The 26,064-nt window shown below is 53.3% G+C and overlaps 2 protein-coding genes across 2 annotated transcripts; both read right to left on the reverse strand.

The window, feature by feature from the left end:
* Nucleotides 1–656: 656 nt before the first annotated feature.
* ADRA2B (adrenoceptor alpha 2B) lies at nucleotides 657–4,156 on the reverse strand. The gene has a single exon (XM_025994320.2). It carries the CDS (start codon nucleotides 3,797–3,799, stop codon nucleotides 2,465–2,467), a length of 1,335 nt encoding a protein of 444 aa, XP_025850105.1. The 5' UTR covers nucleotides 3,800–4,156; the 3' UTR covers nucleotides 657–2,464.
* Nucleotides 3,836–24,467, reverse strand: ASTL (astacin like metalloendopeptidase). Its single transcript, XM_072718827.1, has 12 exons — nucleotides 24,416–24,467; nucleotides 23,635–23,763; nucleotides 21,651–21,712; nucleotides 20,262–20,352; nucleotides 19,712–19,829; nucleotides 18,765–18,946; nucleotides 16,236–16,317; nucleotides 15,990–16,144; nucleotides 10,829–11,223; nucleotides 10,187–10,228; nucleotides 4,756–4,858; nucleotides 3,836–4,095 (listed from the first exon to the last, which is right to left on the reverse strand). The coding sequence occupies exons 1-12, from the start codon at nucleotides 24,465–24,467 to the stop codon at nucleotides 3,836–3,838; spliced, it is 1,671 nt and encodes a 556-aa protein (XP_072574928.1).
* Between the last annotated feature and the right edge of the window lie 1,597 nt (nucleotides 24,468–26,064).

A 26,064-nucleotide genomic window follows, 5' to 3' on the forward strand; every position in this document is an offset into this window, starting at 1 on the left:
CTGGGTGGCCCTGGGGTCTCAAAGGCCTCATTTGAGAAACAAAGAGATTGATAGGAGTGATATCTGCAGATCTTCCAACTCTGGTGTTTGTGACCAAATCATAGTGTGAGAGAGCCCTGAGCAGAGCAGCTCTAGTCCATTCTCCTGCCTTCATGGAAGGCAGCAGCTGAAAGCACTCTCGGTTACCATCCTGCCCTTCCACCCATGCTCTTCCCGCCCCCTGTGGGTGGTGTCCGATGACCTGCTCTGGCCCCCAGCCGCCACACCTGACCACAAGGCAGGGCTAACTTCAGGCTGACTCTCAAACCATCACGAATCCACCAAACCACACCCTTGGCACATGCTGTCCCCTGTCAGAAACACCTCTCCTGCCTTGCTTCTTGGCGTACTCCTGTTCTTCCCCCAAGGCCCCCTCCTCTGGGAAGCCCTCCTTTTCCTCCTTTGGCAAGCAGCCAGTCTCAGGCTACTCTGGCCACTCTCATCCCACTGACTTGCAATAAGGGATGCTGAGTGGACAAAGCAGGTGGGCAGGTAAGTAGGTACCACTTGCAGCCACGCAAGTGGCCCTGGGAGGGAGCCCATGCTTAGAGATACTATGCAAGTAGCTGAGAAATAATTACTCTTGGCAGCCTTTGGGCAACAAGGACACAGCTCAATTATTACAAAATATCCTTTATTGATAAAATAGCTCAGACTTTAAAAAAACAAAACAAAACAAAAACACCTGCATATCACAACAAGGGGGCCACAGGCAGCCACAACTGCAGGAGTCCCATGGGACACACACACAAGACCAGTCAGCAGATGTCACAAGTCAGCCACTCCCCTGGCCCCAGCCTCCCCAGCCTCGCCCCAAGACCATGCCCAGGCCTTACACTGAGCTTGAGGGAGTCCCTATCCCCAGAAGGGACTCTCTTTGGTCCTCTCCATTCCCTGCACCCCAGAAAACTCTCTCAGGACTTCTCCAAATCTGGCCAGGCCCACCAGAGTGCCACTGTGCCAATACTAGATACCCGCTGGCTTAATGTCAAAGCAGGGCCACTCCTTGGAGAAGGGGAAACGTCCTTCAAATGCTCCCAAGTGCTCTGGTTGTCGGGTCCTGGGATGGGGAGACAACCAGGAGGGAGAGGCCCCTGGAGCCCCATCAGGGGGATAAAGCAATGGGGCTGGGTCAGAGATGGCCAACTGGCCCCCACCCAGGGTAGGGTCGGTTATACACCACAGGGACCCATTGGGGGCTTGGAGCCCTGGCCTGGGCGCTCTGGTGGGAGGCTCCTGCAGGAGTCCACAGGGCCCTCATTCACCTGTTCCAGCCCCAGCACCAAACCCAGGAGCTCTGTCACCCATCCCAGGCTCTCACCTCAGACTGCTCCCATGGTATGGGTATTTTTAGCTAGTGTGGGGAAACAATTAGCCTGCTTGATGACAAAAGACTTTTCCCCCATTGGGGGGCCCAAGCCACTGAAAACCCCCATAGTGTTGTAGGTGAAATGTCAAGAAGTTGTCATGCAGCAGAATAACTAAACCCTTGCAGGCGCAAGAATGCGTTCTCGAAGAAGTCCTTTGACTGAAATAGTGGTTCTATCATTCCCCCCTTCCAGTTTGGGGTAAGAATTCACACACCCCAAGCACAGAACAAAAGTCTACAGGAAGACAGGTGGTGGTAAACACAGAGAAAGGGTCTTTTTATGTGACCAAATAATCACATTTTCTGGTTCTCTAATGCGTTTCCCCATAGAGCTCAAAGCTTTCTGCAAAGGCTTTTATCCTCCTGCAGCAAGTAGGCGGCAAGCCATTGTTGCCAGGTTTTTGCAGGGGGTGAATGCTAGTGATCAGGGATCTCCTGTTGAGGCAGAAGCCAGGCCTCCAGACCACCCCACCAAGGCGAGGCATCCACTGGTACACGCCCACCTCCCAGAGGGTGCCGGTGAGGAAAACGATTCCAGAAAAGGTTCTGGCCCTTAAAGGAGCTACAAATCCAAAAGTAGGTGGAAAGGGAAGAAGGCCCAGAAACCGTGCCAGACCATAACCTCCCCCACCCAGGACCTGATGGGGACCATGGGCATCCAACGTGGATCCCTCAGTTCTGTCTCCTCCTCAGCAGCACATCCTCCTGGGAAAAGTGGAAGGCTGGCTTCCTGCTCTTTACCAGGGGAAGATGAGAAACAAAACCACCACAAGCAAGTGACCAGCCAGGAAACACAGGGTCCTGGAGAAAAAGAAAGCCCACTCATGGGCTTGCAGGGGCTTTGGGGTACTGGGAGGGAAGTGCTCTATCCTGGCCTGGCTTTAGAGGCTTCAGATGGACCCCTGCTAACAGCACCCCTGCCCCTCCCAGGGGGCTCCCAAGATGAGGTCTGCAGGACCAGAAAGCCCCAGGGAGGTGGCCACATAAAACAGGGAAGAATCAGAGTGGCCCTGGTGCCACCTGGCACCAACCCCACATGGGCGGCGGGCAGGTGGCTCACCATGCCGTCTGGGTCCACTGGCGGCAGAGGATCCTTCGGAAGGCACGGCGAAAGTCCTGGTTAAAGATGGTATAGATGACAGGGTTCAGCGAGCTGTTACAGTAGCCAATCCAGAAGAAGAACTGGAAGAGACCATGGGGCACCTTGCAGTGCTGTGGGCAGATGGCACCCAGGCTGTAGCTGAAGAAGAAAGGGAACCAGCAGAGCACAAAAACACCAATGACCACGGCCAGCACAAAGGTGAACCGCTTCTCCCTGGTCAGCTGTGCCCGCCGACGCCACCACTGCCCGCTCGTGGTGCCCACACCCCTGCCCAGGAGCACCTGGCCACGTAGAGTTGCCAGCACCCGAGAACCCTGTGGCTGCTGCAGGGGTGGGCTACAAGCTGACGGAGGAGACGCCGGTAAGGCCTGAGGCTCACACTCTTCCTCCTCTTCCTCCATCTCGGCTTCCTCCTCTGGTGATGCCCCACACACGCCTTCCTTCTGACTCTGGCCTGGGGTGGGAATGGCTGACCAGCTGGGTGGCAAGGCAGGGGTCCCAGGATCTTCAGAGGTATCGCCCTCTTCCTTCTCCCCAGTAGGCTTCGAGTGTCCATTGGCCTCTCCAGAAGCAGCCAGAGAGGCCAGGGTTGGCAGTTTGGTTGAAGCTGCCGTGGGGACTGAGTGGGGCTGCTTGGACTCACCCTCCCCGCGGCCCCCCGCGGCCCTGGGACCTCTGCGGTGACTGCGTTTGGCGATCAGGTAGATGCGCAGGTAGACAAGGATCATGATGAGGCAGGGTGCAAAGAAGGAGCCGATGCTAGAGGCCAGGATGTACCAGGCTTCTTGGTTGAGTTTGCACTGTGGGCGCCCGCGGGGCTGGGGCCCCTGGTCGCCCTTGTAGATAAGCGGCGGCAGGGAGATGACCGCTGCGATGAGCCACACGGTGAGGATGATGCACTTGATGCGGCGCGGGGTGCGCTTGGAGTTGTACTCGAGCGCGCGACTCACGGCCCAGTAGCGGTCCAGGCTGATGGCGCACAGGTGCACGATGGACGAGGTGCAGAAGAGCACGTCGAGCGCCAAGTACACCTCGCACCACGTGCGCCTGAAGTACCAGTAGCCCAGCAGCTCGTTGGCCAGCGAGAAGGGGATGATGAGCGTGGCCACCAGGATGTCGGCTGCGGCCAGCGACACCAGGAACAGGTTCTGCGGGGCGCGCAGCGAGCGGCTCGTCAACACGGCCAGGATGACCAGCGCGTTGCCGAAGATGGTGAAGAGGATGAGGAACGTGATGACCGCCGCGATGGCCGCGGTGGCCTGCACCGAGTAGGGCTCCTGGTGGTCCATGGCGGGGCGGGGGCGGCACCGTCCTGCGGAGCGAGGCTAGACCCGAGGCGCGGCCCCCCGGCGGCGCAGGAGGCGCCGGAGCCCCATGGCCGGGCGGAAAGGGGCCAGCCGCCGCCCTCCTACATCCTCTTCCACCGGTACCGGCGTCCCCGCCGTCCTCCCCGGAGAAGTTTTCCAAGTTGCCCCGCTGCCGGCCCGGCCCCGCCCCGCCCCGCCCGGGACCGGAGGAAAGTTGAGCCCTCCCGCGCCGAGGCTGCCGGGCGCGCGCGGGGGCGCGGGGTGCGGGGCGCGGGGCCCTGCGGGCCGAGCGGGGGGCGCGCCACCGGTGGTCGGGGCCGGCTCGCGGGCTTAGCCGGGAGCCGCGCCTGCAGGCAGCCCGCCGCGGCAGGGGAATGCGAGGAGAGCGAGCGCGCAGGAGGGAGGAGACGGGAGGCGGGCGGGGAGGCGGGCGGGGAGGGAGGGAGGGAGGGAGGGAGGCGGGGCGCGGCCGGGCGGACCCGGGGTGCGCGGAAGGTGCGCCTGGCGGGAGGCCTGGCCCGGCCCGGCCCGCCGCAGCCGCCCCGCGCCCCGCACCCCGCGCCCCTGCCCTGGCGCTCCTGCCCCTCCTCCTCCCGCCTCCGCGCCACGGGAAGTCGGGGAGCCCGGCGTCTGGGGTCCTCGGGACTCCGGGAAGGATGCTTGCAGGAGCGAACGGGGAGCTGGGACCGAGGCGGGACCTCTCTGCAGCAGACCCGGCCCGAGCACCGCATCCAGCACGGTGGGCGCCGGCCGCTCCCTGCCCCCGCCGCCCAGGGGCCCCAAGGAGAGGTGGCTGGGGGGGGCCCCGGGGCGTAAAGAACCACACCTCCCACTCGGCGCCGGAGAAGCAAGCCGAGTGGATGGGGTGGGGGGAGCGGGGAGACTGCCCGGCGCCCCTTCCGCGAGGGCTTCCTTGCCGCGACCGGACCCCGTCGGACCTGCGCAGCCTTGGGAGGCGCGCGTGGCCGGGTCGCGGGCGCCCCCTGTCTGCAGCTCGCGGACACCCGGGAGGCCCCGCCGGTCGCGGCGTCCTGGGGGGCCCTGAGGAGGTTCCCAAGGCCGGTGGGGAAAGCGAGTGCTCAAAGATTTAGGACGTCCGCTTCCCTGATCCCCCCGCAGCTCTCTCGGTTTCCTTCACAAAAGGCAAAAAGGTAAGAGGAAAACTGGCTTGGACTCCAGTCTCAGCTTTTTAACACAACTCAGAGAAAAAGTGGGTGTCGGGGGCAGCTAGGAAGGTAGGAGCATCCCTTTGACTATGTTGTGACCAACCCCCCCACACACCCTCCCCCGCAATCCTGCACACTCCTCTACATGTGGAATGGCTGTGGAAGGAGCTAGATACGAAATTTCAGATTAATCACCCCACCCCATCCCTGACTCCAAGAGCCATAGGCTCCCCCTCAGCCCTACTCACTCTGTGGCCACTGCCACCAGTGTCACTCTGGGCAGCCTTGAGGACACATTTTTTTTTCCACCACTCCTGGAGCCCCTGGTGTTGTAACCCCAGCCTAGAGCCAGGCCTCATATTTATAGCCCATGGCTCTACAGGAGATCCTTTGTATAAATAAGCATCAAGCCACCTCTGAAAGTAGGGCTCCTCCAAAGGATCCCGCCTGGAGGCAGCGCGCACACTGGGCCTTCCCGCCTGCTCATCTTCGTGGAACCAGACCAGAACCAGGGACTGACCGCTCAGTGCCTACACGGTCTCACCCGGATCCAGGCTCGCACAGAAGTCGAGGGGCTCCTCCATCCAGGGCTGTCCCTGCTTCCTGCCATCCTACTCTGCTCCTTTCTAAGTCCACGTGCCCCTAAGAGCTGATGGTGGGAGAGGACAGCCAGCCTCTCTTACCTCTCCAGAGACAGATTTTATGGATGCATCCCCCACTCGCTGGCTGGGCTGAGCCTGGGCCTGTGGTTGCCAGAGCTGGAGGAGTGTCAGGAGCCCCTTCCCTGAGGAAGGACTGAAGGACCGCTTTCTCACCCTCTCCATACTCAGACCCGGGGCCTCTGTGGGTATCTCCCCAGACACTGCAGTCAGCATCAGCCCTGTGTTTCCTGACCCAACTTTTCCTTGAAAGGCACCAGGACCTCCAAAGGAGCTGCAGTCGGGGCTGCTCAGACTCTCTCTCCCCTGCCCTTTCCTCCCCACTTGGGCCTTTGCAAGGCTTCCCAGTCAGCTCTTCCCAAACTAGAGCTGACCTTCTATTGCCATTCCATTCCACCCGGGCTGGCCGACCTCAATCCCAGACCCAGAGCCAGAGCCTCCAGCAGCAGGAGCCGCCTTAATGCATTCCCAGCCACCTTCGGCAGGAGAAGAAAACCGTGAGGGGCACGGGCCGCCTTCCTGGCCCCACCAGGAAGGTGGTGGTCCCTGACCATTCCTGAGCTCCCACATCTCCAGTCCTTCCCAGGAGCTTGTTGTTCCTTCTGTGCTTGGTGAGCCCTCTCCAAGGCCCTCACCTCTCACCCTTCACCCTCCCAGGGAGAAAGAGGTCCACGTTCTTTGACTCCACGTACACAGTACCACTTTCACACTCAGATGTACTGAGGTGGTGGCATATGGCTTTGCCGTATCACTCTCCACCCCGACTTGAGCACTACATCCTTTGTCCCTAATACTGGCCAAGATTGCTAAATGATGAGGGGGAGTGGCAGCCTGGCATCAGTGGATGACATAACACAAGCCTCTCTCAGGTAGTGTCCAGATGAAGGTGTCCCTAAGGGATGCCCTCGGAATGGGGGTGAAGGGGAGGTGACCTAGTACCATCTTTTCCAAAGAAACAGGGACAATGGTCCCATCCCTGCTGTGGGAGATGTGCCACCTTAGTTGAAAGCCCTGGGGCCATTTGTCCAGGCCTGAGAGAAAAGAGTGGCCCCAGATTCTCCTGTGCCAGGGCTCCATAGGGAGGATGTCCACTTGGGCTTCACACTCTAGCTTTCCCCAGGAGCCCCAGCCTTTCAAATCCCTAGGACCCTATCTTCCCAGACCCTTGAGTCATGCTCTCTATAATGCAAGTCCATCACCCTCTCCTCTATCTCACCTCACCTGACAAAACCCCAAGCCTGGGCAGACCTAAATCATCCACCCTGCTTTTGCCAAAGCAGCTGCTTTTTCTGGAGCAAAACACTCACCGCATCAACTGGCCTTGCTTTAAAGTCATAACCACAAATCTCCAGACTTTCCTAGTGTGCTCACCTTTCCCCTTCAGAATCGGTATCCCGCTCATCCTCCTCACCTGCACACCCTCCTCCACTCCAAGCTGTGACTTTGCCCCAGACTTAGAAGATGAAATCCCTCAAGCAGAAATTCACGACCCGCACCCCCTGCCAGCACCTACAACTGAGTTCCATCTCTGCTGGGAGGGCAAGACCTTTGCATGTGTCCCAAACCCTCTCCTGTCCTCCAGGACTCTACTCCTGCAATCATCACCCTCCATTGTCACTCCTCCCCTGATCCAGGGCCACCCCCATGCCCCAGGAAGCCCTCTGTGCCCCCCTACAGCTGCTGCTGTCTCAAAGTGTTCACTGCACTCTCTCCAATCCTCACATTCGCTCTTTAACCCTCCACTGGGTGTCTGCACCCTGTCCTCCACTGAATCTACTCCTGGTGGGTCATTCGCGACTCCATGCCATCAAGTGTGTCCTAATTTCTCAGCAACATTTTAGACAACAGACTGGTCCCTTCCCTGAGAACACTACAGGCTCCCTTCCTTCTCAACCTCCTTTTCTCCCCCAGACTCCCAATCGCCGATTCTCACTGTGATTTTATTTTGCCCTTTCTCTTCCAAGGACATTTGGCAATCCAGTACCTGGAAACATTCCTGATGGTCACAACAAAAAGAAGGGGGATGGTACTGGCATCTTGTGGGTAGAAGCCAAGGATGCTGCTGAACAACTTACAAAATACAGGACCACCCCCACAACAATTATAAGGCACAAAAACACTACTAATGCTGCCCTAATGTTGCAGCACTCTTGTTCAGTGCTAGGGTTCCTTTTTCCCTTTTATTCTGGACCCAAACTCTCTTTAGTAATTTCATCCAGGCCTATAACTCCTTCTAGATGCTAAGGGCCCCCGAAGTACATTTCCTGCCCTGAACTCCAGGTTCATTCAGCCCACACACTCCCTCACTTACCCTGAGAGCTCTATGCTGTATGTGGTGTCCCTACCTGTACATCCAACAGCAAATGTGGTTGCCTCAACCTCCAAAACATGCTCCAAAAGCATTCACTCTTCCCCTTTCCGTACCCCATCACTCTGGTTTGCACAACTGTAGTCCCTTCCACCTGTTCTCCCTGTTTCCAGTCAATTCTCCATGGAGCACATAGGATGATTTTTAGGAGCTTAGAGCTCATCACTTCCCTCCTTAAAATCTAGCAACTGCTCCCTGTTGCTCTTGGAATAAAATCATCCCTCTCCAACCCTGCCCTGCCCACCTCCTTCCACCTCACTTCATCCCTCCACTCACACCTTAACTCCCTCCTGCCTCAGGGCCTTTGCACTGATTAGTTTCTTGGATTTTTTCCACGGTGTAGTCTCCATCATTCAGGTCCCAGTGAAATGCCAACAACCTAAAGGAATATCCCCCTTCCCCCCATCACTTATCAATCCCTGAGTACTTATTTACTGTCCATCCTTCTCCCACCCCCCAAATAAACTCCACAAGAGGGGCACCTGGGTGGCTCAGGTCATGATCCCAGGTTCCTGGGATGGAGGCCTCCCCCTTGGGCTCCCTGCTCAGTTGGGAGCCTGTTTCTCCCTCTCTCTGTACTCTCTCATGCTCACTCTTTCAAAATCTTAATAAACTCCACAAGAATGGAAACCTTGCCTTGCTCACTGGGTTAATCCCAATGGCAAGAGCATAGCCAGCCTGGCACCTAATTCAATAGATTCTGTCGAATGAATAAATATGTGGTTGGGGGATTAGGGAATAGTCCAGAGAGCCTGAGATGGGTTGCTAGCCACCAGGTTCCAGTTAACAGCCCATGGCTTCATCGCTAGCATACCCCACCCCCCTTCCAGGACTTCAGAGGCTGAGCCAAGGCTGGACCATAGGGGCAGGGTGGGGCTAGTGGACTAGGCCTGGAGAATGGGGTCTGTAGTGCTAGGTGACTTCATGGGGCGGGGGGACAAGGACAGCCTCATCCCTGATCACCCCCAAGATGAGGGAGGAAACACTCTTGCCCTTGAGCCATGAGGCTTGGCCAGCCCCTCCACCCAAAAGAACCCAAATTTTGGAGAATCCAAAAGCCACATCCTAATGGTAATGGAGGCTAATGATGCACAGCTTCTGAGAGCTAGGAGGGCCTCACAGGGCACAGAGCACTTCATCTCCTCTGACCCAGTGTGGTCACCAAGAATGCCCAGCCCTGCACCAGAGGTCTCTACTTTGAGACCCATAGGTGGTCTCTAAGGTGGTAAGGCAGTCACTTGTTTCTCTGATAAATGGGGGCACTACATACACTCTCAATGTTTGCTTGGGAATCTCCCAGGGGAGCTGTCACCATGCTAGGAACATGGCTAGATACTCCCAGCACCCACCCACTCTAAACTCACCCAGACAATACTCTCAGGTCCAGAGGGAGGTAGAGGGACAGTGTGTTCCCCACCCATGACCTTTCTCTGCTGCTAATCCCTGAGACCAGGACCCTGTTCAGTCTGAGAAAAATCCCTGGTTGAAGACTGAAACCCAAGATGGATGGAGGGCAAGAGGCTCCAGCCTCCTGCACACAAGCCCTCATATCCCCTGGCTCAGCCCAGGGGCTGGCAAAGGCCAAGCCCTCCCCAGAACCAAAGCACTGCAAGCCTCAGCCCTGGTCCCCCAGCCATGTCCACCTGTTTCCCAGAGTGGGTATAACCACCAGAGGGCCCCTCCCAGGTCAGCAGGATTAAATGCACTCACACGTAGCCCAGTACCTGGCTCCTGGAGCAAGTACCCAATTTTATTTCTACCTTCTCCCCAGAATATCAGAGGCACTGGGCCCCATAGGGCAAGGACACAGGCTCCTACTTCCCTCCTACTCCAACTGGGGCTCCCAGCAGGCCACAATAATACTTTCTCCCCAGGGCTAGAGACTTTCTTCACTCTTGGGATAGCCTTCCCCCAGGAAGCCAGGAGCTAAGGGTAGGGCTTTGCTAAAGGAAGAACAGCAGGTTGACCCCTCCACCGCCCAACCCCCACCTACTCCTCCCCAGCCCCTTCCCACCTTCCAGGGCCTCCTCTGGCCAAGTCCCTGGCTGGTATGGGGGAAGGCTCCCAGGAACAGGAGAGCAAGGTGGAGAGGAACTTTGAATCCTGTGTCCAGGAGCCTCACATTCTGGCTGAGTTCCCCATTGTGCAGGGCTGGAGGGCTTCCACCCCTCCTTACCAGCCCATAGGGCAGCATCCCTGCAGCGGGAACCTTCCACCACTGCACAGGAGCAAGCAGAAAGTCTCATGGGGAGTGGGGCTGGAGGCTACAGCTGCAGGGTAATATTCCTAGCACCCAACATCAGAGATGTGAGGCTGTTCCCCGGGTCCCAGTCATAGGCTCCCCCTAAGTTCAGGCCCAAGGGAGAGCTAGAGGCAGTACCTTAGCATGCTAGGGGGCTGGGACTCCCCTAGAGAATTCCCAGGGGCCTTCAGGGCTGGAACCTGCTTCTGCCAGGCCTCTCTAGAGCCCTGGTCTCCTGGAGAGTATCACCTCCCCTTCCCAGCAGCCTCCAGGGCTAGGGCAGAAGTCAAGAGCAGGCATAGCCAGTCTCTTGTGAGGCCTGCCTTCTCCTGATAGACCTAGAAGTCCCCTTTGTCCCCTAGATCCTTCAGGAGAATATATAGAAAAGGAAGGGGCAGAGGGAGAGTCCTAGACCTCAGAGATGGTAGCCAGATTGGGGCTGAAAGATAGGGTACTGCCCGGTAAGGCCAGGAGTTACACAACCCAGCTACTCTAGACAGAAGATGCCCTTCCCACTTGGGGACAGAAGCCACAGGCTTGACCTCTGGGCATCCCCCTGAAAGGACTTTCAGGTACACGAGCTCCTGGCAGAGCTGAGTTCCCTAAAGCATCCTTGTTGGGCATCAGCTGGTCTTCTGCTTCTGGAGCTGTGGTTGGGGGTACAGAGGGCACTTGGGCCAGCCAGGAGGTCTCTAGAGAAATCCCAGGAACACCTGCTCCAGGCCGTGAGTTTAGGGAGGAAGCTGGGATCTGAAGCAGCCCTGCAGAGGCCTCCCCACCCACCTCCCTCAGCGCAGGGAGCTCCCAGCTACGGGGACTCTCTCCAGGCACTGCAACTACACGCTGGCCTCTTGCCTTGGAGCCACTGGGGTCGGGGCTCCCAGATTGTGCCAACAATGCCTTCAGAAGCTGCTGCAGGTATGGTCTAGAGGCAGGAGTAGGGCTCCTAGCATCGCTGTGGGGCTGGAACCCTGAAGCAGGAAAGACAGGAGGTTATGTGCCAGAATCACAGAAGGAAAATGTGTGGCCCAGCTATAGAAAGCTGGAGCCATCTTCAGTTTTATTCACAGGTCTAGCTCAGCTCAGAACCTGCCACACCCCTGCTAGGACCTAAATTCTCAATTCCCACTTAAAGGTCTACTGAACCATCCCTTTCCCTCCCGTCTTGGTTCATGAGTCGCCACCAGAAAGTCAGGCCCCAGGGGTCTTCCATGACCTCCTGCCCATACCCCAAGCTGCTGATGGTCAACTCACCAGATAGCTGAGGGCTGATAGCACTGCGGCCCTCACTAGCCCAATACCTCCTGGGACCCTCCGTACTGAGCAACACCATGCCTCTCACCCCGCATTTGAGGCCTCCTACAGAACTTCTCCCACATGTGCAACCCCTCTCCATCACCATCAGGCACATGCATTCAGGAGGACGGGTCCTCCTTGCTCTTCACTGCCACTCCTGGGCCATGGCTGTTGCTGGTTCCTTTGTAGAATTCCTCTTCCTAAGCCCAGGTTATCTGGCCAGGCCCCTCTACCCTCTCGGTGCTGCCTCTCACCCCTGTCACACCTGCCCATGCACCAAAGGCTTCACGAGGAACCCAGTCTTCCATCAACAGACACTGACTGTATCAGAGCTGACATGCTGCAACCAGACTCTTCTCCCTCTTCGTCACATTGACCTCAGCTCATTCCCTCCCCCAGACCTGGGCAATACCAGAAACTACCACTGCAGAAGTCTCAGTGCCTGGTAGCCCACTCCTGTACATCCAGCCCACTTGTTTAAATATCACCTCTGCAGCCCCACTGAGCTCATGGACCCCAAGGTCTTCCTGCTCTACCACCTTTTCACTTCTAGACCATTCTCTGCACCTGACTCGGGCTCCACAGTCCTCACTACGATTATTCCTCAAGTACCTTCCTCTGTCACACCTGCCCACAAAACCCCAGTCCTGAAGAACCAAGTTGCTAACCTATGCCATGCCTCCACCTGGCTGCCAGCTGCCCCAGCACCACCCACAGCCCCACAGGGGATCTCTAACTGGTTTCTTCTGCTGCCTAGTCAGCAGCATCACACCTTTCCCTTCACATCCATCTCCCTCTCCCCAACCTCTAGGCTAGTGACTTCATGTCATGCTTTGTGGCCAAAGTCCTCCAAAGCCCATGCATCTGCACATCAAGATCCACATGCAAAGTTAGGTCTGCTCCTGTCTTCCTTCTCATTAGGTCCAAGGAAGCTCAGATATATTCTTGGAGACCTATCCACCAAGAGCAGTCCCTACCTAAATGTTTTAGATATTCTTCCCTCCACTCTCTGAATCCACCCTTTTTCCTTTTCCAATGGGTCATCATCTCAGCATCCAAACATACTTGAATGTCTACCATCATTATAAACCTTCTCTTGACCTACAGCCCCTTCCAGCCACCTCCCAATTCCATTACTCATGGTAGTTACCCACAAGGCTCTTGCCACATCTATTATTTTTAACTAAAAAAAATAAAAAAGCATATCATATTTGATAGTATGTATGGGAAAGAACAGCATAAGAAATGGTGCTTAGAACTACTGGATAGTCCCACGCAAAAGATTTAGGATTAAATCTTCATGACTTTGGGTTAGGCAAAGGCTACTTAGGACAGCAAAGGCACAGTTAAAGGATGGAGAAGTTAGACCCCCGTTGAAATTAAAAAGGTCGGTATTCAAAGGACACCATCAACCTATAGAGAGAAAGTTTGATAAGGGACGTGTATCTACAATACACAAAGAAATCCTATAACTCAGCAACAGACAACCCAACCCAAATGAAAAACATGCAAGAAGATTTAAACAGATTTGAGGAGGATATACAGATGACCAATAAGCATATAAAGAGATCATTAGGGAAATGCAAATCAAAACAAGATATCACTTCATTCCCACTTAAGATGGATATAATCTGAAGAACAGATAATAGCAAGTGTTGGCAAGGGCATGGAGAAATTTGAACCCTCATACACTGCCCATGGGAGTAAAAAATGATGCAGCCAATTTGGAAAACAATCTAGAATTTAAATCTGGAGTTACCATAGGACACAGCAATCTACTCCTAAGTGTATATCCAAAGGAGAAGACCTGTTCACATCAAGCCTTGTATAGGAACATTCATAATAGCATTAATCACGATACCCAAAAAGGAGAAATAAACCAAATATCTTTCAACAAACATGTCTTATCCATACAATGGAGTGTCATTTGACAAAAAAATAACAAGGACTCATACAAGCTACAATATGCATGAGCCTTGAAAAATGTTAAGAGAAGCCAGTCACAAAAGGTCAAGTGTTGTAGGATTCCATTTACATGAAATTTCCAGAATAGGCAAACCTAGAGAGACAGAATGTAAATGGACGGTTACCTAGAACTGGGGTTGGGGGGGTGCACATGCAAGATGACCTAAGTGACGGAATATACACACTTCAACTTTAGAAGGTATCAAACTGTTACCAAAGCAGTTGTAGCAATTTAAACTCTTGTCAGGATATGAACATGATTTTTCCATAATTCTTTTCTAGTATTTGGTGTTAAGTTTGTAAATTTCTGCCATTTAAGGGGTGTAAAATGATAAAATTGTGGTCTTCATCTGCATTTCCTGAATTATGAATGAGGTTGAATATCTTGTGTTTACTTCTCATTTGGTTTCTTCTGTAAGATACTCATTAGGTCTCTTGCCTGTTTTTCTTTGTACTTCCAGGTTTTTTTTATTATGCATATTATATAATATATATTATGTATTTTGGATACAACTAGCTATGGGTTACAAAAGTTCTCTTCTGATTTGTAACTTGTAATTTCATGGTCTTTTGATTAATAGTTCTACTATATTTTAATAGTTGTTAACATTAATATTAATATTTCCAATTTTTTCATTTGCTTTTGTCTTAAGAAATTCTTACCTATCCTATGGTCCTGAAGATATTTTACTATGTTTTTTCCTAAACGTTTTTCTATTTATATGTAAGCCTTCTATATATCTGAAATGTATTTGTACATGAGGAGTTGGGTTTTTTTTTTTTTTTTAAAGATAACTAGAGGCATTTAACAGCTAGTCTATTCTTTCCCTAATGATCATCAATGCCCCTTTATCAAAATTCCACTTCTTAGGATTCATTCATGGACTTTCCATTGTTTCAATGGGCAGTTGTCTGTCCTTGCACCAGTGCTATGCATTTATAGAGCCATTTTATACACTATCATTTCAAGCCTACGTATATGTATTTTATATGGGTAAAATATCTTGATATCTGCTAGGACAAGTCCCTCTTTCCTCCCCCCCCCCCCCCAAGAGTAGCTTGGCTATTATCTGCCTTTTGTGTTTTTATATAAATGTTTTTGATCACTTTGTCAAGATTGCCAAAAATCTTCTTGGGATTTTCAATGGGAATTGATTGAATCTATAGATCAGAATTGAGATTTTTACATGGTCTATTAATGAACAGGATACATGTCTCTATGTGTTTAGGAATCTTTAAGAATCTTTAAGGTTAATTTTTCATAGGGCAGCCCTGGTGGTGCAGCGGTTTAGCACGGCCTGCAGCAGGGGGTGTGATCCTGGAGACCCGGGATGGAGTCCTTCCTGCATGGAGCCTGCTTCTCCCTCTGCCTGTGTCTCTACCTCTCTCTCGTTCTCTGACTGAATAAGTAAATCTTAAAAAAAAAAAAAAAAAAAAAGAACTTTTTATATAATTTCTGTCAGTTTGATTCCTTGGGACATTATTACTATTATAATGGGTTTTTAAAAATTGATTTCCAACTATTGATATAATCAATATAGAAGTTATAGTTCTATACATCTTTTTTTTAAGATTTTATTAGAGGGAGGGGGGAGAGAGGGGGGAGAGAGGGGGGAGAGAGGGGGGAGAGAGGGGGGAGAGAGGGGGGAGAGAGGGGGGAGAGAGGGGGGAGAGAGGGGGGAGAGAGGGGGGAGAGAGGGGGGAGAGAGGGGGGAGAGAGGGGGGAGAGAAGCAGGCTCCATGCAGAAAGCCCGATATGGAACTCGATCCCGGGACTCCAGGATCATGCCCTGAGCCAAACGCAGACCCTCAACCGCTGAGCCACCCAGGCTTCCCTATACATCTACCTTTTAGATTTCTTATTGCTGGGGCACCCTGGGTGGCTCAGTTGAGCATCCCACTCTCGGTTTCAGCTAAGGTTCTGATCTTGGGGTCATGGTATCAACCCCCACATCAGGCTCAGCGAGAAGTCTGCTTGAGATTCATTCTCTCTCTGCTCTCTCCTCCCAAATAAATCTTTAAAGAATGAGATAAAATTTACAGTGCTTATTTGTTGCTTTCAATGTAGATAACCATCATCTATGAGTAGTTGAGTTTTTGCCTCCTTCCCAATCCTCAGAATTATTTCTCTTGCCATATTACCATGGCTAAGACCTTCACTGAACAGATGGGACAATAGTGGAAAAGCTTTTGATCCTGATTTTAGCACTTTAACATTAAAAGTGATTTTTGCTCTGGGTTTTTGGTAGACCCCACGTTAAAGTTAAGAAAGTGACCTCTACTCCTATTTAGAGTTTTTAATCATAAATGAGAATTTTCAAATGCTTTTTCTACATCTCCTGCAGTAAACCCCTGATGATTTTGCCCTGCTCACCTCTGCAACCTCAGTTCTACTTCTTCATCCTTATCGACACCACTTCAACATAGGAGCCTGCTCCAGATTCCTCCCATCACTCTGCCCCACCCCATCACTCACCTCTCCCATGGGTGCCTTGACCACTTGGATTGCAGTCATAAAGCTTGAGTACTCGTGTGATGTCCGAGGAGCTCAGGTTCCATCGCTGGCCAATATGGACATTGGAAGCCCAGAGCGGTGTAATGGTGGGCAGCCCACGCCGGCTGAAGGCAAGCCTGAAACCCAGCAGGTGGGGACCAGAGTCCAGCTCACACTGGGGGCTGGCAGGGCAGTGAAAGAAGGAAGAAAAGGAGAGGGGACCCTCACCTCCCATAGTGCATCACTGACGAGTAGTCATAGGGCACTAGCATGTTGCTGCTCCGAGATTTGATGAAGTTGATTTCAAAGCCTGGGAGAGAAAAAAAACCAACCCACAAAATTTAGTGATTGGGGAAGAGGGCAGGGAGAATGAGGAGTGATCAGGGACCTCCAGCAATCTGTAACCTATTGAGCTGAGGGGTCCAAATCATAGCCAGATGTGTCCCCCCGCCCCAACCAAGTACTAGTCCCTGGTCCCCATCTCCTTTGTGCCTTCACTGCCTACTCTTCCTCTCTCCAGGAAGGATCCAGACCTCCACTAGCTGATGTGGAAGCACAGGAACCCCATGACTTCCTAAAGAGTTCACTCTACTTGTTCCACTCAAGCTTATCTGTCTGCAACTATCTTTGTAGAACCTATACTTTCCACCAAGTCACACACTATTCGGGGTCTTCAACGTCCCCTGCCCGCGAGATAAAGTACCGACCCTTCAATCCAGCGTTAGAGACCCGTTAGTCCATCACCTGCCATTGAACTCCCACTCCCTAGTAGCAAGCCACCTTGTTCCTCTGACCAACACACCCACTTCCCAGGTTTGAGTTCAACACTTCTCTACTGGCCAGAACACCCACTTTTTCCCCCCATCACTAGGATCCCCTAGGCCTGGGAGGGACAAGACTCCCTCCCTCAGCTGCTCTCCTACCCTTCACAATGAGCCTCTGAAACGACAGATACACCTTCTGTATTTACTCCCCCAACCTTCCTAGGCCCAGCCAGCCTCTTCCACAACTGCCTCTAGAGAATTCTTAATCCTTTCTATTAAAAACCCCTAAGATATTAAACTGTTTTAAACAGGCAACATATTCATCTGGTTCAAAAGTCAAAAACTGTTGATCTATAATAAGCCTCCCACTCCATCCCCCTTCTGAGTTCCCACCCCCCACACAATTACTTATAGTTATTAGTTTGTATATCTTAGCAATTTGTTCTGTACATAACTAATACCGATGTATTCTCATTTTTCTTCATTCTTAATAATGGGGGAAATTGCTTAAGAAAACCATTTCAGTTTATGAGTGCTATTGGTTTTCTAATTCATTAATTTCTGTCTTTAACTTTATTCTCTCCTGCTTTACTTCTTGAAGATTGAAATGCTTATTTTTTTTTTGTTTTTATTGATATAAGTATTTTAGTCTACACATTTTCCCTGAGGGTTGTGTTAGCTGGGAACCATTGGTCCTAGTATGTTGGGTTTGTTTTTGTTTTTGTTTTAAGAATTCCTGCAATTCTTTAACCCTGGAGCTAGAAGAAAAGATTGTTTTTTAAAACTCCTAAGTAGAAGACTGTTTTGGTTATTTTTATTTTATATCACAATCAAAACATTTGAATTAACTTTTTCAAATTTGAAGTTTTTCTATCATATGGTATGTTTTCCCCAAGTATTCCAGGAGCACTTGGAAGGATTATAGTATTTATTTTCAGGGTATAGTCACTATTATCACCCCTTTCCTTAGGATAATTTCAAATCTCAAGTTTCATCCCTTGTCTCATTATAAGGTGCTAGCTAAGTCCCCCCAACAAGACACCCTTTCTCCGGGGCCCCATGCATGCTAGTCTCTTGAGTACCTTCCCCCATCCACTTCACCTGGCTCACCCACAACAGCAGCAGAGGTGCTCACACCAGGAGCTCTCCGCCTACAGGAAGCCTTCCAAACCTTCCCCTTTACCCTCACATTCCCCCAGACCAAACTCCTGATCACATATCTCCTCTGCTTCCCTCCTTCATGAGCCAATTGTCTCTACTCTTCTCACCTCTTGAATCTGGCTGTCCCCCCACAAGGGAGAGATCCCACCATTACTGAGATCAGATGCCCAGCACTCAGTGCCACACCTAGCACACAGTTCCTGCTCACTGGCATCCAACACAGTGGCCCACTCCACAAGCCAGCGTCAGCTCTGCTACAGCCCACCTTTCAAGGATGTGGTCTCCCCACACTTCCTATCCCATATGCCCATCAGTGCTCATCTCACAAGGACTGAGCCCCTGCTCCGCTGTCCTCAGCCTCTAGGATCGGACACTTGGCATACACAGCCTACTACTTCTAGAGCTCCTGTCTTGGCTCAACCTTTGCAGCTGGAACACAGCCCCTGCCCCAACCCCACAGAGCAATGTCTGGCACATGCAGGACTGCTAGTTGAATACACAGTGAACAAGGGTTAAAGGATACCACTAACTCCATCCTCAGGTAACTGGCTGTGTTTGTGAGAAAAAGAGGTGGCACAAAGCAATATAGTGATGCCCTAGCTCAGGCAGGGCTATGGGCAGACAGATGGAAGGCTTGGAGCCCAGAGCAGTAGTATCTGGACCACCTCCAGGTCTCCAGAGAAGCAGGAGCCCCACCTCCCCCCATGGTAGACAAGTAGGTGGTGGGAAAGCTGTATAACCTCTTTAGAGGGGGCCTGCAACTCAGGCCTGGCCTATGTCCTCTACCCCCAGGATCCCAGGGTCAGTTTGTGCTGTGCACGATTTGGCTTACCTGGGATGATCTCATTCCAGTTGATACGAATGTACTGGTCCCGATCAGCCCGTGAGTGCTCATGCCAGAAGCCCAGCACATGCATGAGTTCATGCAAGACAATGCCTGGGCCTCTCTGGAGACAGGTAGGTGCCAAGGATACCACCTGCATCCCTCCACTGCGTCCCACACTGGAGAAACACCTGCAGGGCCACAAGGGAGCAATGGGTAGGCACCAGCCCCGAGATCCAGAGCATACCTAGGCCCTTCTCACCCTCCTTGCGCACCCCCCCCACCCCCGCCATCCTGGGATGAATGAGCACCAACAGGTAGTCCCTATCCTGCATGCTGGTCCCAGGCTTGCAGTTCCCAAGTCCATTCACTGCCATGCATGAAATAGGTGTCTTGGAATCCCATTCCCAGCCTGGGGTGCAAGAAGATGTAGGAATAGGGAAGAGCACCAATGATGGTATAGCAGCTCATTGAATGAACATCCCCATGCAAGGGTCCCCAAGTCAAAGCTTTCACACAGGATCTTATGTCCCTAACAAGCTAGAAAATGGGTATTTCCATCATCCCCATTTCACTGACAAGGCAGGAGCGCCTCAGAAGTTAAGGCACTTGCCCAGTGTCAGTGTAAGGCACCTGCCCTGCAGGACCCAGATCCAAGGCCAAGTGGGTCCCACAAAAGCCACACCCATTCACCAGACCATGAAGTCCCCTCAGAGAAGGGTTTTTGTGAGGAGGGTCAAGCACCTCATGTTCCCCTCCCTCTCCACCCTAGATCCAGCTCACACCTGGCAAACCACTCAGTGGGCAGGGTGGCTTTGGACCTAAGAAGACAGGCCCAGAAACAGGTTTTCAACGATGGCTTCGGTAAATCCAGGCTGAACTCCAAAGAAAGCAGAAGAACTCCCCCACTGTGTGTGCATGCTTGGGCATGGTTACACATGCCCAGGAACACTTACCCAGACATGGGGATAATGGAAATGAAGTCTCTCTGGCCCTTGTAGGCGACAAACCTGACGCACGTCAAGCGCTCAAACTCTGCAAATGCCTTCAGGAGGATCTCACGGCTGGGTTTATCTGGGAAGGTGACATCCTGGCTGATCCTCCAGCAGAGACCCCAAAGCCCTTATGACCCCTCAGAAGGCCACATGCAGGATGGGAATGGAACCTCCAGTCACTCTTCCAAGATAGAATGTCAAGAAAGGGCAGCCTGGGTGTCATGGGGTGGGGGTGGGGTAACAGGGGAAGCTGGGTCCCAGACAGGCCCTGGCTGTGCAACCTTGGGTGGGTCCCTTCCTCTGGAAGCAGAGGCAATAGTCCTTATATGTACCCCCAACAGCTCTTCCAGGCTTTTAGCCCTCCTAGCCCCCCGGGGCCCTCGGGAATAAAGGCTTCTTGTGGAAGGGCTCTAGAGGCAGAGGAGAGAAGACCAGAGAGGAGCCCAGACTACACAGGGGAGTACAGAGGCTGGCCCGCAGCTCCCAGGACTGAGCGCACATGCCCACTCACCATACTTGCTGGAGAGCAGGAAGGGGACCTCTACAACCTCCCCGTTCTTAGGCCACTTGTTGCTGGTAGTGGAAAACAGCCGGAAGGGACTCTGAAGAGAGAGGGCGGCTCAGGGACCCCTGGGCACACAGGCCAGCCAAGCTTCCTGCCCCCCAGAGGTGCCACATCTCAGGCCACAAGAACCCTAAAGACGTGAGAAGCAGGACGCAGGTGTGTGTGTGGGGGGGGGGGGGGGGGGACAGATGGGTGGGACATCCGGGCCTGCTAGGAGAGTCAGGATACACAGCAGGACCATTTGTTCTACAGAAGAAAACTAACTTATTCTGTCAAAGGGAACAAAACATTTGTTCCTAGAGAGGCTGACAGGAGCGCCAGCTGATGGGGGTGGGGTGGGGTGGGGGGGAACTCTGGTTCAGAAAAGCTCGGAGCTCCAGCAGCAGCCCCACGCTTCCTGAAACACAGCAGTCAGCCAAGCATCCCTGAATGTCCAAAGACCAGGAAGGGTCCTTGTAACGCTGATGTTAAGGCGACGCTCCTGGCCTTAGCAACTCCTTTTTCAACTCTTCTGCCAACCAAAAAACCCTTTGAAGCAGAGGCTTTATGGCACCCCAGTGGGTCCTGCCCCACTGGCTACCATGGGTTTTACTGGATTCTGCTCTTACTCCTTTGTCCTCACTGGGTGACCAAGAACAGGGCCTCGCTCCACCCACCAGCCCTAGCCCAGCCCCTGGCTCTTCAGCCCAGCCTCATGCTGTGCCGCCATCAGTGGGCCACCTCCAAACAGCAGGATGGTCTTGCTCTCACCAGGTAGCTGTCCTGTTCAGGAAGATATTTCTGCCACCCAGTCTCTTAAAAGATGGCCCTGTTCTCCTGAACATAGTGCATTCTTGTCTCCCTGGCAAATCACCCCAATTCCCATCAGCCTTCTCCCTTTCTGACTCTACCCCTCACTTCCCACCAGGACGGGGCCCCTGCATTACTTCCCCAGACCATGGCTACCACCCCCAGTGTTCACCACCACCACTTCCCCACAGCCCCACCAGGCCCTCTGCCAGTCTGTGCTCAGCTCTTCATTCCAATACTTTCTGAGCACCTCCCCTGGACAGAGTACTGCTGGATCTTGAAGGCTCAAACTCCCTCCTTCAGGAAGCCCTCCCAGGCTGACTGCCATACCACTGCAGATGTTACCTTCCCTCCCATTCAGTCTGGCTAATTCCTTCTAGAATATTCACCATGATTTAGCAAAAAGCTAAAGCTCTCTCAAGCTACAAGCCACAGAGATCGATTCCTCACATGTCCCACTCCCATGACACCAGAGGCTACACTCAAAGGCCTCTCATGCTATCTGTGAAATTATTCACACTCTTCTGTGTACATGCTCACACTCACTGGCCGAAGGATATCCCCCTCAAGGAGGAAGCTGCTCTCTGGAGTTTCCTCTGGGATGAGCCCTAGAAAGGGAGGGATGTGGGTAAGCCCATGCCCCCCAGAATCCAGACTCTAGGGACAGGCCCAGAGTCTATCCTTCCTGACTCTGAAGCTGGAACTTCCCTGGGCCTGGAGGCTGTGTGACCTCAGGCAAGTCACACGGCCCCTCAGAGTCTCCAGTCCACAAACATGCATGAGGCTTCTCAGCCCAATAGCTCTCTTGCTAGAGCACAGTCCGTGGCTCCTCTAACCCATGCAAATCCAGTCCCAATTTTTCCCTTTACATTGGAGTCTCTCTGCTAATCAGGATCGGCCTTTTCTTCCAGCTATCCCCTAGGTCATCCCCGCCTCCCCACTCTGGGAACATGCCCTGGGCTCTCCTGTCCTTCCTCACCACCACCCTCCATCTAATTCCTACCCATCTGTGTGGTATTCGGGGCCCTCACAGTGACAGGTGACCAATTCCAGCTTGCACCACCACAGAAGGGCAGGGTCTGCTCCCACGAGCCTGGCCCTCTGGCTCTCCCCACTAACCCCCACCCCATGCCAGCACACCTCTACTGTTCTCTCCAGCCTCCATCTCTGCCACAGCTGGCAGCCCTTCTCCACAGCCTCGTTACTAAGAGGTCAGCCCTACGAGGAACCCTAGAAAAGGGTCTGGCCCTGAAGGTACATTAGATTGGGCTCCCTAGATGCAGAGCCTAAACAGGGAAGTACCTGCGAGTGATTTATTGAGGGGGTGCTGGGGAAGTGGTGAAGACCCAGGCTCTGCTGGACTGCAGCCTCAGCCAGATCCCCCAGGAGCTCTGGACCCCAGATGGCACCAGACTTGTTCCACACTAAGGCAGGGGGCTGCCCCAGGCTGAAGGGGAGTCACTGTGGGTCGCCCTGGCAGGGGAGGGTAGCTTCCAGGCATCCCAGCAGGCCAAGGGCCCTCAGCTGTGAGGCCCTAGCAGCCAGCATACCCGGCAGCTGCAGGCGGCCTATGCTTCCCCGTAAAGGGCACCTTGGAGAGCTCTTGGGCCTCCCACAGCCCCGCCGGGGTATCCTCCGTGGTGCTGAAAAGTCAGTGTGGGAGAGCCTCAGATGGCTTCTAGCACCTCTGGGCCAGTCACAGTCACCGAAAGGTAGCACACTGCCCTGCCCCGCTCCCCAGTGCTGGGGCTCCCAAAGAAAGGGCAGAACTACGTGTGGGGAGATTCTCATCCCTCCAGGCAAGGTCACCCCTTGGTCCCCCTAACACTTCAGCTCCAGCCCCCAAATTCCAGTCTCCCCCCTCCGCCCCCCACAGCTTCATCCCGGGTTATCTATACATTCTCTATCTTCAGCTGAGATCCCCACTCAGGGAGGCTTGGGGCCTCGTGCTGCTTGGTCTACCACCCCCACCCCCCAGCTCACACCTGCACACAATCCTGCCCCAGGTGGCTGCCATCTTTTCACACAATCCACTAATGACTTAGCTCAACACCACCTGAAGCAGCCCAAAGACCCATACTTTTATCAGGCCAGTTTTTAAAACCTAAGCTTTTCTCACTTCTGATAAGAGTAACAATCCAGTAGCGAGGATACAGAAATATGCACTTTTTAAGCATTGCCCACAGAGGGCGCCTGGGTGGCTCAGTTAAGCATCTGCCTTGGGCTCAGGTCCTGATCCCAGGGTCCTGGGATGGAGCCCCACATTGGGCTCCCTGCTCAGTAGGGAGCCTGCTTCTCCCTTTCCTTCTGCCCTTCCTCCCTGCTTATGCTCGTTCTCTCTCGCTCTCAAATAAATAAAATCTTAAGAAAAAAAAAAAAACAGTTGTCCATAGAACTAAGAACTGCTAACCCAGTAAACTGGCACATTTCCAGCTTGTTCTGCTCATCTGCATGTTCGGCATGGTCTTCACCACACTACAGGGACAATCTCAGAGCCCCTCCACCCCACAAGAAGACACAGTGACCTCACCTTGGTTAATCGCAGGGATGTCCTTGTCCCAGGACGTCTGGGTCTCCTCCTCAGGGTTGAGGTCCTCTGAGAAGCTGGTTCCACATGTTTCTGGGGAGCTAGAGACTGAGGGTGCTCCTAGGATCAGACCTGGCCCAGACAGGTGCATACACATGAGGCCCAAAGTGCCCTCATTAGTGAGAGAGGACAACAGGACATGGGGGAGGGGGGAACCAGGCCCTTGACAAAGGCAGCTCTCCAGAAAGTAGCCTGGCCTCCCCTCAGTCCCAGATGGTGACAACACCTAGACAACTTTGAGGAAGGAGCTCCTTTAAGGGGACCAACATTGGGTTCTAAAAAGCAGCCCCAGGCCTGAGTAGCTAGCTGTGTGTATGAGATAGGGAGGGGAGAAGGGAGGCAGGGAGAGGCCCCAGATGACAACACTGAAGGTGGTACAGGTAGCCTGGACCCTGTCCCGTGCCTCCCCTCTTAGCCTGAGCCTCTGGAAAACATACTCGGCTGGGCAAGCCTGGCACGCCAGCAGAACAAGGACATCCGGAGCACCACACCTGCCACCCCCTGCCAGACGCCGCCGCAGTAGGCTTTCAGGGTCTTCAGGAGGCCTCCCCTGGGTGCCCCTCGGAACTGGTTTCTGGGAACATCCGCAGCCCATTCTCTGAGCTATTCAGATCAATTCAGATCCCTGCGGGCTCCAGCCACACCCTGCTCGCCTCTACCCACAGGCACTTGGCGTGGGCTAGAGCCAAAACTCGAGAAGAGAAAGACAAAGTACCCGACTTACCTGGCAAACAGAGCAGACCCATCACCCAAGGCCAGAGGCCTCCCATATTCATGCTATCCGGTGGGTCCCCACGGGCCCCGCTGCAAGCAGAAGCACAAACACCCAGCAGGGACAGGCCAGCTACCACCACCACCCACTCCTTAAATAGCAGCTTCTCCAGCCTCCACCTGGAACCCCACCCCAACCAATTCCACCTGCAGCCCTGTCTCAGTCAACTCCACCTGGAGCCCTGCCCGCCCCTACCTGTGTCCCCCACCCCCAGCCCAGGCCCGAGCCTTCCGGACCCTGTTCAAATCCTTCCCAGCCTGGCTGAAGTGGGGAGAAGGTGAGAAGCCAGGAACAAAGCAGTCTGCAGGGACTGAGGGTACCCCTTGGGAGTGTGCCTCTTCTGCGGTCCTCTCCCACCACCAGGGGGCAGAGAAACATCACAGAAGGGTGCTGAGGGGAAAGCTGGAATGGACCTGATGCTCCAACATGGGGAGACCCCTTTCCTGCCCACCACAACCCACACACACTCAGAAAAGGGAAAAGCTGCCTGAGACCCTGAGGCACCGCCAGTCTGTCTGCGGAAGGAGGAAAAGGTCACTCGTTTTTATAAGCTTTTACTTCAGTGTGCACATAGGAAAGTGGACAATCACAAGTGCAGGGATCAGGAAAAGTTTACACACTGAACGCCCAGCGTAACCAGCACCCCAGAGAAGCCTGCCATGTGGAGAGGAGGAACTTTTGGATACCTAGACCCTTGCATGCACACTATCTCTGTCATCCCCACAACAGCCTTACAAAATTGGCATTTATCCCCATTTCACAGATCCAGAAACTAAAGTTCCTTATCCAAAAATAAAAATTAAAAAAAAAATAAAAAATAAAAATAAAGTTCCTTATCCATACTCCTCCTCTTCTATGCTTTTTGGCCTCTCAAGAGGCCCATTCTCGGGGATCCCTGGGTGGCTCAGCGGTTTAGCGCCTGCCTTTGGCCCAGGACGCGATCCTGGAGTCCTGGGATCAAGTCCCGCGTCGGGCTCCCGGCATGGGCCTGCTTCTCCCTCCTCCTGTGTCTCTGTGTGTGTGTGTGTGTATCATAAATAAATAAATAAATCTTAAAAAAAAAAAAAAGGCCCATTCTCAATACTTGGTCACCAAGGGGGCCCCCTGGACTTAAATCTAGGTGAAGGATTGGGGACCTCCCTCACCAATGCCCAGTGAAGGGAAGTGACAGCCGATGTAGGGTCACCAGCTACTGTCCATAAATGCCTCTCAGCATCCTGCCATGCGTGGAATCCAGCATTTCTCAAAAGAGAGGAGTCCGAATCACGGAGAGAACAGAGAGATGCCCCTGCTGCCCAGGCAGGGTATTAATGTATGTAAAAATGTATGGATGGGCCACTTCAGATGAGAGCTTGGTAAAATAATAATAAATAATCACCCTGCTGAGGTAGAGAAACAGATTCTGAGTTAAGAAATGCAGTTTGAGGGGATCCCTGGGTGGCGCAGCGGTTTAGCGCCTGTCTTTGGCCCAGGGCGCGATCCTGGAGACCCGGGATCGAATCCCACATCGGGCTCCCGGTGCATGGAGCCTGCTTCTCCCTCTGCCTGTGTCTCTGCCTCTCTCTCTCTCTCTCTCTCTGTGACTATCATAAATAAATAAA

This window comes from Vulpes vulpes, chromosome 8 (assembly GCF_048418805.1).
Source record: "Vulpes vulpes isolate BD-2025 chromosome 8, VulVul3, whole genome shotgun sequence".
NCBI classification, from domain to species: Eukaryota; Metazoa; Chordata; class Mammalia; order Carnivora; family Canidae; genus Vulpes; species Vulpes vulpes.

Bases quoted from the DNA above. Each gene is read 5' to 3' on its own strand.
- ASTL (XM_072718827.1), bottom strand. From the start codon at position 24,467: ATGAATATGGGAGGCCTCTGGCCTTGGGTGATGGGTCTGCTCTGTTTG. The intron at 18,947-19,711 runs GTAAGTGTTCCT...GTGGCCCTGCAG, and splicing joins TCCATTATCCCCATGTCTGG to GTGTTTCTCCAGTGTGGGAC. The intron at 11,224-15,989 runs GTGAGTGATGGG...TTCCTGCTTCAG, and splicing joins TCAAGGCACCCATGGGAGAG to GGTTCCAGCCCCACAGCGAT.
- ADRA2B (XM_025994320.2), bottom strand. From the start codon at position 3,799: ATGGACCACCAGGAGCCCTACTCGGTGCAGGCCACCGCGGCCATCGCG.